Source organism: Scomber scombrus, chromosome 5 (assembly GCF_963691925.1).
Source record: "Scomber scombrus chromosome 5, fScoSco1.1, whole genome shotgun sequence".
NCBI lineage: Eukaryota > Metazoa > Chordata > Actinopteri > Scombriformes > Scombridae > Scomber > Scomber scombrus.
Window position 1 is genome coordinate 31478285 of NC_084974.1, and position 11248 is coordinate 31489532.

General features: G+C 37.5%; 2 protein-coding genes across 2 annotated transcripts in view; one reads left to right on the forward strand and one right to left on the reverse strand.

The window, feature by feature from the left end:
- Window positions 1-5878: 5878 nt before the first annotated feature.
- LOC133980026 (tripartite motif-containing protein 16-like) lies at window positions 5879-8035 on the reverse strand. Its single transcript, XM_062418589.1, has one exon. The coding sequence runs from the start codon at window positions 7943-7945 to the stop codon at window positions 6383-6385; it is 1563 nt and encodes a 520-aa protein (XP_062274573.1). The 5' UTR covers window positions 7946-8035; the 3' UTR covers window positions 5879-6382.
- A 3050-nt stretch (window positions 8036-11085) lies between these two features.
- The window catches only part of LOC133979982 (protein FAM222B-like), an 11568-nt gene continuing 11405 nt past the window's right edge, over window positions 11086-11248 (forward strand). The window contains exon 1 of the mRNA XM_062418538.1: window positions 11086-11198. The gene's annotated coding sequence lies outside the window, so the exon portion shown is untranslated. The remainder of the gene's footprint in view (window positions 11199-11248) is intronic.

The window sequence follows — 11248 nt, forward strand, 5'->3', positions numbered from 1 at the left end:
GCGACAGCACAAAAAAGCCATTGAGGTTGAATATTTTTTAACCACATTTATTTATTTATTGAGTTTTGCTTGTATATAGAAATGCAGACGACAAAAGTTATATGTTAAGTGGTACACAGCTTATCCTGGAACATCATCTGAAGTTATCGTTACTTTGGCAGGATGATCATTTGATGCAGTAAAACATTTCCAGGTACACATGAATAAATATTGATATGAGGTATATATATCTGCTGATGTACTGATATACATATTTTTGTTGCTGCTGTGCTTCGTGCTTGTTGGTAAAAGAAATAAATCCACTGAGCTTTTATATATTGTGTGATTCTGTTTGTTGAAAAAGTTTTTATAATAAATTTGGAAGATGAACCATGAGTGTTTGTTTCAATTAGGTCCAGCTTTATGATTATTGCACAGATGTATGGATAATGTCAGTATTAAACACACAGCAAACACAATAACCATAGAAATAAGAAACATATATGGGTCAGTGATAAATAAGGGTTGGAAAGATGAGCAATTCAAAAATATCTTAAAATTGGTTTTAAAAGCAGCATCAGGTTTGTTAAAATTTACATTTAGTATTTTTGTTGGTTTTATATCATTTGAAATGACATTTGCACCATTTTTTACCAAAAGTAAGACTGAATGCTCCTGAAAATGTCAAATGGTGTAACCACAAAAGAATGATACATATTACATACCTAGAAATAAAGAAAGAAAGAAAGAAAGAAAGAAAGAAAGAAAGAAAGAAAGAAAGAAAGATAAAGGACGAAGAAGAGAAAGAACGAACAAGAAGTAGGAGGAAAGAAATACAGAAAGAAAGGAAGGAAGAGGGGGAAGAAGAGAAAGAAAAAAAAGGAAGAAACAGAAAGAAAGAAAGCGGAGGAAGAAGAGAGAACAAGAAGTTGGATGAGAAAGAAACGAAAAAAAGGAAACAGACAGAAAGAAAGTAAGAACAAGAAGTTGGAGGAAAGAAAGAAAGAGAAAGAAAAAAGAGAAAGAAAGAAAGGAATGAAGGAAGGAAGAAGAGAAAGAAAGAAAGAAAGAAAGAAAGAAAGAAAGAAAGAAAGAAAGAAAGAAAGAAAGAAAGAAAGAAAGAAAGAAAGAAAGAAAGAAAGAAGTAAAGCAGTCAGGTTCCTGATCTCCATGGTTACCAGAGTAAATGTAATATGTAGAACAATTGTATTCCATTACCTTTATTTAATATAAAGTTATAATGTAAGATCATGCCAAACTAGTTGATATGGTGTTTTATTGACTATTTACTGTTTTTAAGCAAGTTGAATTATTTGGTACAAAGTTTTTATGGTTACACCACTTAGACATTTTTGCCATAATCCTCTAATATATTCTCTCTAAATGGATTAAAAGCAGAAATTTGATGCTGGGTCCACAAAAAAAGAATGTGTGCAAGTTATTCATACGTTTATTTTCACATTTTAACCCCTTTAAATTTAAACTAAACCACATAAAACCCCATCATTGACCCAAACACACAAACATTGGTAAATTGTGCACCTACCTAGTAGGACAGGTAGTCAGGTCACAGACTGAAACAGGAACATTGTTTTGTAGTAGAACAAATACATTTTGAATAGCCAAAACTTATTAACCTGAAATGAAATATCTATCCTCATATGTCTGCTTCACCTTTGATGTTGTGTGATGGGATTAATTGGTAACCTGTCCATGAATACACAGAGCTGTTCCTCCTTTACAAAACTAATGAGTTTCATGCAACTGGTGGATAGTTCCTGATGCTACCCAGCACACCTGGACACATCTGGACTCTGCCTCCTTTCTTTCATTGTCGTATAAAATGTATGTCTTGAATCAACTATCAGTCTACACTCTGTCATGACTGTACACTGACTCTTTGTAAAGTACTTATTAAAATAACACAAAGACAGCTTAGTCATTGTGTCAACTCATTATTTTTCAGATTTCCTCCAGTTTTTTAAACCCTTTGTAGGTAAAACATGGATTTTATTCTCTCATTGAGCCTAAATGTGATGTTTTACAGACCTCTACAGACCTCATTCACACCTCATTTCTTCTAAACTTTTCTTTAAAAACATATTAGAGACTCATTCTGTTCATGTACAAGATGAAAAAATGAAACTCAGCTTCATAAATGTCTCCAGCAGGATCTCTGATGTCAGCAGTGATTTGTGTTATTCTTCGTTTATACACTAAAGCACAACCTGTATCTATAGCAACCATAGAACACCCTGTATCTATAGCAACCATAGAACAACCTGTATCTATAGCAACCATAACACATTCTGATGGTCTGTCTGTGCATTACATACCTCATACAAGTGCTAAAGATTGACCAACAAGTTAAATGGGTTCAATAGATTTTAGTTTTTGACCAGATATCATGACACAAAAGTGACCTCTACCAAACGGTTGAGCAGACCTACAAAGGGTTAAAAAGGATTCTACACACAGAAAGTATAAACATGTTCTTAGTGCTGCTGAATCTCACATATCAGCTGTTTTTATGTTCTTTGAGGAGAGGCTTTTAAACCCCTTTGGTGTATTAAAATGGTTGCAATCCCCTAAAATGTATATCCATTTTTTTTCTTTCAACTAATTGAATAAAAGCTCAAAGTCTGTCTTTTAAATGCATGTTGTTGTTTTTTAAAGTGGTAAATGGACTGTACTATATAGTGCTTTTTCTAGTCTTTTTGACCACTAAAAGCACTTCTACACTACATGTCACATCTACCCATTCACACTCATTCATACACCGTTGGTTCAACCATCGGGAGCAATTTGGGGTTAAGTGTCTTGCCCAAGGACACATCGACATGTGGGACTGGAGGAGGCAGGAATCAAACCAATGATGTTCTGATTGGTGGACGACCCACTCTACCTCCTGAACCACAACCGCCCCGTTTGTATGTGTGTGTGTGTGTTAGCTTTTTTGTTCGTGTGGTGGTGTGATGTCTGTCCTTTGGGGAGTTTTTCTGGCTTCGATACTTGGCAGACGAGGTGTTTTGTCCATCTGCTGACTTGCTTGTTGTTTTCGAGCCTGTTCGTTGATTACTTTCAGCAAACTGACCCTCATATTGTGTCCTCTTATGGCGTTGCTCTGTATCCTCTTTTCAGTGTGTCTTAGCTGGCTGCTGAGAGTCTTGTTGTTCCCTTCAAGGGCAGCAACCTTTCGTTTGTAACACCTGGCCTGATATTCGTAGGCCTCTCGGGTGCTATCCGGCATCTTGACACTCTCGTCACCGTCCATGTGGCGTCTTTTTAAGTTGATGAGTCTGGTTCTCAATAGTTTGGGCTTGTCCATAGCAGATAGGCAAGTCTGTATACCTTCCTTGAGACGCAGCTGTAAATTATTCAGATGTATCACTTCAGCCTTCAACCTCGTACATTCAGGCTCGCTGACCGCCACTTTGTTTCGGAGGTCTTCAATGTCATCCTTTATATCAGAAATCGTACGGTTGCTCAAACATAACTCCACTTTGGTCTCTTTGTGTGAAGCATGCTCGCTCTCCAGGTCTTTCTCCAGACCCGCGTATTTACGATGAGATTCATCTAAAGACGCCGTCTGAAGTGCGTTTTTGTTCATTTGATCAGCGTACTTCTCTATCGCTTCTTTTTTCTCCCTTTTTAAGGTTACTATCTCCTGATTTTTCTTTTCAATCAAGTCCAAATGTTTTTTAATAGCCTCCTCTGCTCTTTTCAGCGGGACAGTAAGATCTCTCCTTTGCTCCAGGACCTGGATTTGCTTTGTCTGCTTGTGTACTGTCATATACAGTTCAGTGCATTTAGTCTCACGTCTGGTTTTGTCTTCTGTCAGCTCTACTCTTTGCTTCTCGAGTTTTTCTCTATATTCTTTATATACCGTGTTAAATTTAGCAGATATATCCTTAGTCTCTTGCTCCCTCTTAGAGCTCACGTTCTGCAGATTTTCCACCTCGGCCTGCAGCTTTTCATTCTCAGCTTGCAGTTTTTTATTCTCAACCTGCACTTTTCCCAAACTGGAATGATGTTGCTTTTCAATCGTCTGAATTTTTTCATCATGCCGTGATTGACTCTGGTGGAGTCCTGCTTCAACCTTGGATGCATTCTCTGCGTCCTGCTTCCTCTGTTCTTTTAATTTTTTAATTTCTCTTTCATAATGTCTCTTCATAGCATCGAACAGATGTTTATGTGTCTGGTCTTTCTGCTCATTCTTACATTTGTCCTTCTTGGATTGGACATCAATTAGTTTTTTTGATGCCTCCAACTCTTCTCTTAAATCCTCCATTTCTTTTTTGTGAGCCTCCTGTTTATCCTGTAAATGCAGGATTTTAGCCTCAAGAGACTCGATTTGTATGATTCGGGAGGATGTGTCCTTCTCCCAGACCGTCCTGTCACTCTCATGTTTCCTCAGCTGTACTTCTACAGCCCACGTGAGAAACTCTGCCTTTTCACTTAGTATCAGGTTCTTTATAGGATTCATTATCCCCTTCATTCTCTCACACACTCTTTTATCCTCCTTACTCTCCATTGTTTTCTCCGTTGAAACTGATCACTTCAAAAACACTTCATCAGATATTAGGCTACTGGAAAATACCTTCTGATCAGATGTAAGTCACAACAGATTGAGAACAGGACAGTGGATGTGATATTTGAGGTATGTGTGACATCATCGCATATTGTGACATCATCACTGTGATGTCACAATATGTGTGTGTGTGACAGATAGAATAGAATAGAACTTTACATAAGATCCATAAAATCATTCAAAATACATAAAAATACATAAAATATGTAAAGTTTAAAATATAAGTGCATATCAGTGTTTATGTGCGTATTGTGTATTGATCATTTATTCATTCCCATTGGGGAGATTCAAGTATCCAGTAGCTCATACACAAAGATTAATAAATAAGAATATATACACAAATATACAAAAAAATAAAGGTAAAAGCAGATTAAAGAGCAACATAAAAACATATAAAAGAAAATTACAATGTGAGATTGTTAGAGGAGAAAAATATTCCAATTTTTTTTAAAAAGAACTTAACCACAAAACTTTTATTTAATCTGTGTTTAAGACTTGATTTTATGCAGTTTCTTTCTTTTAATGGTTTTTTAACCTATGCTGTTGAATTTAACTTTCTGTACTTGTTTTATTGCTTAAAATATAAAGGACTGGAGCTGCATTTTATGTATGAAAAGTGATATATAAATAAAGTTCTTCCTCTTCTTATGATCATAATTATTACTAATACTACTTAATAATGATGACACTGAAGTTCTTCAGCTTGTTGCTTGTAGCTCATGTCTGACCTGATTTTCTCTTTTTTCTATGTTCATTATTTTATCTGCATGCTTATAAATCAGACCAATGTAATCTTATATTCTTTTATGGTGATTTATATGTGTGTGTCATTGTTCCAAGCACTTAACCGTCTGACCCTGTAATTATTAAAACATCCACCAGAGGTCAGTGGTGTATAACAAAAGCTAAAAGTAAAGTGTTACCGCTGACAATAATAAAATATATTCCTTTCTTTCCAGTTTTACAATCAATCACTTTATCTGTTTTATTTCCTACATTTTGTCAAATATTATTTATGTTTAGGAAATGTTGTGTTTACTTGCTGCATCAATACAGTGATGTGGAAATACTGAAAGTCCGGCGTGAAAGATCCTCCTACAGTAAAAGTACTGCAGTATTATGAGTGATGTAGTATGCAGTATTACAGTAAAAGTACTGCAGTATTATGAGTGATGTAGTATGCAGTATTACAGTAAAAGTACTGCAGTATTATGAGTGATGTAGTATGCAGTATTACAGTAAAAGAAGAAAACACTTTGATCACTGTTGATAAAAATCCTGTTTATTGATTATTGAAGCTTCAGATTGTTCACACATCCAATCAGTAAAGTGTGATCAATGATTTCATGTTCAGATTGACTTCATCCACACAGTCAGTTAGTTTAACCCAGAATGTCAGCTATGTACAAGAACATCATTAATGATTATTATCATGATCATTACAGTTTGATTGAACATTTCTTTATGAATTTACAAAGTGATGAGAACAAAATATCTGTGATGAAGGAAGTTCTGCTGTTTTCTCTGTTTAAGAAACAACAGACACAAATACATCAATACAAACATGAAACTAACATTTAGAACAAAGAGAAGTTAAAAACATGGTGATGAGCAGTGAGAGCCTCCATGGATAAAAACACACAGGAAAAAGTCCCATTTAAAGAAACTGAACATATCAATGAAACATAAAGTAAACAAAGTGTTGAATATCACTATTAGCATGTCAGCTGATCTCTGAGCAGCTCAGAAACATGGAGACAAAAACATGAAGAATTACAACATCTGACACATGAAGTCTGAAATGACTTCTGTCTATTTCACTTTACACAACTCAGCTGTGGATCCAATAGAATAATTAAGATAAAGTCCAGCATAAAGAGGCTGAGTGAATGTGGTCTGGACTCTGTGGAGGAGAGTCATGGTTTCAGAGACGCTGTAGAAGGACAGAATACCTGCTCTGTGATCCAGGTACACTCCGACTCTGGAGGAACCAGGACCTGCGACGGGAGTTTTAATGTTGTTGAACCAAAATTCATACCTGTTAGTGTAACACCATAAAGACCAAGATTTGTCATTACGTCCAAATGAAGATCCATTTCCTGCTCTACTGATATTCTTGTATGTGACTGCTACCTCAACTCCTCCTCTCCTCTCCACCTCCCAGTAACAACGTCCAGTCAGACTCTCTCTACTCAGGACCTGAGAATATTTAGTGAATCTGTCTGTGTGACTAGAATAAGACTGTTGTTGTTTAGTATATTCTACTTTTCTGTTCCCATCAGATAATAACAGCCATGTGTTTACTGTGTTTGGATCCAGAGTGATTTCACGTGAATATTTTAAGAACCCAGCTCTGGTCTTGGGTTCTGGTTCTGACAGTAAAACGTCCACTTCAGTCACTGTCAGTGAGATGTTTGTCCATTTGTCCCTCAGGATGTCCTGTAGTTTATCTCTGAGCTCTGACACAGCTGCTGTCACATCCTCAAAGTATCTCAGAGGACGGATATTGATGCTGGATGAGTCTGTAGGTTCACTGAGTTGTGACACTGAGGGGTAGTTGTGTAGAAACTGGTTGTGATCCTCTGTGTGTGAGAGCTGCTTCAGTTCAGCGTCTTTCCTCTTCAGCTCAGTGATCTCCTGCTGCAGCTTCTCCTGAAGCTCTTTGACTCGACTCACTGCAGTTTCCTGCTGGGATCTGATCTGCTGCTTCACATCAGAGCTTCTTTTCTGGAGGAGACGGATCAGCTGAGTGAAGATCTTCTCACTGTCCTCCACTGCTTTATCAGCATAGAGACTGACGGCCTCCACCTCCTGTTGAAGCAGCTTCACATCTTTCTCTCTGTCCTGGATTCTCTGCTGGATGTTTAGTCGACTCACCTCGAGCTCTCTCTGCCTCTCAGTCCTTTCTGCTGCAGCTGGGACTGTGTCGTGGCCTTTATGATCCTCCATAGTGCACAGATAACAGATACTCTTCTTATCTGTACGGCAGAAAATCTCCATCAATTTATCATGACGAGAGCAGACGTTCTCCTGGAGCTTCTTGGAGGGCTCCACCAGCTTGTGTTTCTTTAATGGAGCTACATCATAGTGAGACTGGAGGTGATTCTCACAGTAAGAGGCCAGACACACCAGACAGGACTTGATTGCTTTCAACTTCCTCCCAGTGCAGACATCACAGGCCACATCTTCAGGTCCAGCATAGCAGTGATCAGCAGGAGCAGCTTGGAGTCCAGTCTTCTTCAGCTGCTCCACTAAAGCTGCTAACATGGTGTTTTTCTTCAGGACAGGCCTCGGTGTGAAGGCCTCTCTGCACTGAGGGCAGCTGTAGATCTTCCTCTGATCCTCTCCATCCCAGAATCCTTTAATACAGCTCATACAGTAGCTGTGTCCACAGGGAAGACCCACCGGATCCTTCAGTAGATCCAGACAGATCGAACAGGAGAAGGATTCTCGGTCCAGCTGATCTTTCTGCGCCATTTCAGCTCTCAGAGGCAACGAGTGTCTGAGTTTCACTTTCTATTTGATCATGTGATCCTGCTGAATGCAGCCTGACAGCTCTGTGCTGCGTCACATGTTGGCTACACCCATCTACAATCTGTAGACCTGAAGGGAGAGAACAAGGAACTCTGATCCCAGAGTGGAGCTTGTTGTGTTTAAAGAACAGGGACGGTTATCAGGACGAGGAGCCGCACTGTGGATTCAAACTGTGTTTCCTCATTTACAGTAAAGTCTCAGTTAAAAGCTGCTCAACATTTAACTTTACTGCTATGTACAAATACTCCATTACAAGTAAAAGTACTGCATGAAAAATCCTCCTACAGTAAAAGTACTGCAGTATTATGAGCGATGTAGTATGCAGTATTACAGTAAAAGTACTGCAGTATTATGAGCGATGTAGTATGCAGTATTACAGTAAAAGTACTGCAGTATTATGAGTGATGTAGTATGCAGTATTACAGTAAACGTACTGCAGTATTATGAGTGATGTAGTATGCAGTATTACAGTAAAAGTACTGCAGTTTTTGAGTGATGTAGTATGCAGTATTACAGTAAAAGTACTGCAGTATTATGAGTGATGTAGTATGCAGTATTACAGTAAAAGTACTACAGTATTATGAGTGATGTAGTATGCAGTATTACAGTAAAAGTACTGCAGTTTTTGAGTGATGTAGTATGCAGTATTACAGTAAAAGTACTGCAGTATTATGAGTGATGTAGTATGCAGTATTACAGTAAAAGTAGTGGTTTGGTCCTCTGACTGATATATTATTATTATGACATCATTAGATTATTAATAGTGAAGCATCAGTGTTAGAGCAGCATGTTACTGTTGTAGCTGCTGGAGGTGGAGCTAGTTTACACTACTTTATATACAGTTAGCTAGTTTAGTCCAGTGGTTCCCAACCTAGGGGTGGGGCCCCTCCAAAGGGTCAGCAGATAAATGTGAGGGGTGGTGAGATGATTAATGGGAAAGAAGAACAAACTAACTTCTGATACACAAATGTGTTTTCAGTTTTTGGACTTTTTCTCTAATCTTTGATTTTTGCTGAAATATTGGATCATTTGAACATTTATTGAAATGAAACCATATAAACAACATTATGTATTTATTGTAGTAACTCAAACTGTAATACAGTAAAGTACGAGTACCTCAAACTGTACTACACTAAAGTACAAGTACCTCAAACTGTAATACAGTAAAGTACAAGTACCTCAAACTGTACTACAATAAAGTACAAGTACCTCAAACTGTAATACAGTAAAGTACGAGTACCTCAAACTGTACTACACTAAAGTACAAGTACCTCAAACTGTAATACAGTAAAGTACAAGTACCTCAAACTGTACTACAATAAAGTACAAGTACCTCAAACTGTACTACAGTAAAGTACAAGTACCCCAAACTGTACTACAGTAAAGTACAAGTACCTCAAACTACTACAGTAAAGTACAAGTACCTCAAACTACTACAGTAAAGTACAAGTACCTCAAACTGTACTACAGTAAAGTACAAGTACCTCAAACTGTACTACAGTAAAGTACAAGTACCTCAAACTACTACAGTAAAGTACAAGTACCCCAAACTGTACTACAGTAAAGTACAAGTACCTCAAACTACTACAGTAAAGTACAAGTACCTCAAACTGTACTACAGTAAAGTACAAGTACCTCAAACTGTACTACAGTAAAGTACAAGTACCTCAAACTGTACTACAGTAAAGTACAAGTACCTCAAACTACTACAGTAAAGTACAAGTACCCCAAACTGTACTGCAGTAAAGTACAAGTACCTCAAACTACTACAGTAAAGTACAAGTACCCCAAACTGTACTACAGTAAAGTACAAGTACCTCAAACTACTACAGTAAAGTACAAGTACCTCAAACTACTACAGTAAAGTACAAGTACCCCAAACTGTACTACAGTAAAGTACAAGTACCTCAAACATTACTACAGTAAAGTACAAGTACCTCAAACTACTACAGTAAAGTACAAGTACCTCAAATTGTACTACAGTAAAGTACAAGTACCTCAAACTACTACAGTAAAGTACAAGTACCTCAAACTGTACTACAATAAAGTACAAGTACCTCAAACTGTACTACAGTAAAGTACAAGTACCTCAAACTGTACTACAGTAAAGTACAAGTATCTCAAACTACTACAGTAAAGTACAAGTACCTCAAACTGTACTACAGTAAAGTACAAGTACCTCAAACATTACTACAGTGAAGTACAAGTACCTCAAACTGTACTACAGTAAAGTACAAGTACCTCAAACTGTACTACAGTAAAGTACAAGTACCTCAAACTGTACTACAGTAAAGTACAAGTACTTCAAACGGTACTACAGTAAAGTACAAGTACCTCAAACTGTACTACAGTAAAGTACAAGTACCCCAAACTGTACTGCAGTAAAGTACAAGTACCTCAAACTACTACTGTAAAGTACAAGTACCTCAAACTACTACAGTAAAGTACAAGTACCCCAAACTGTACTACAGTAAAGTACAAGTACCTCAAACATTACTACAGTGAAGTACAAGTACCTCAAACTACTACAGTAAAGTACAAGTACCTCAAACTGTACTACAGTAAAGTACAAGTACTTCAAACGGTACTACAGTAAAGTACAAGTACCTCCAACTGTACTTAAATACAGCACTTGAGTGATTCTACTAAGTTAAGAGGGAAAAATCACTATGTGGTGGAGCTCTCAGAGTATTTCAACAGTGGTGATGAATCATAAACTACAAGTTGGATCATGAATCTGCAAAAAAAAAAAAAAGAAGAAAAAAAAGAACATAAAACACTTTTTAAAAACATAAAATAATAGTAGTAGCTTTAACAGCTATAAGTTGCTCTTTATGTGCAATACTTAAAGTTAAAGCACCCAGGTAGGTTGATGTTTTTTGCTCAGGCGTTTCTTACTGACTACTAAACTGCAGAAGCTGGGTCTTTTCTCGCCTCTCTCTGCGCATGCGCGGCATATGTTGCTGCGGTCGCCGTGAGGAGCAGCACACCGGGGATGGTCTCTCTCCAACATCACTACAACCACCAAAAAAACACATCTACGGTCTACACACCTCCACAAAATGAAGCTACCCTACTCATAGATTCTCGAGGAGTAAGTATGTTCCTCTTTAATAACAGTGAATCATGTTTGTGTCAACGCAG

Bases quoted from the DNA above. Each gene is read 5' to 3' on its own strand.
- LOC133980026 (XM_062418589.1), bottom strand. From the start codon at position 7,945: ATGAGCTGTATTAAAGGATTCTGGGATGGAGAGGATCAGAGGAAGATC.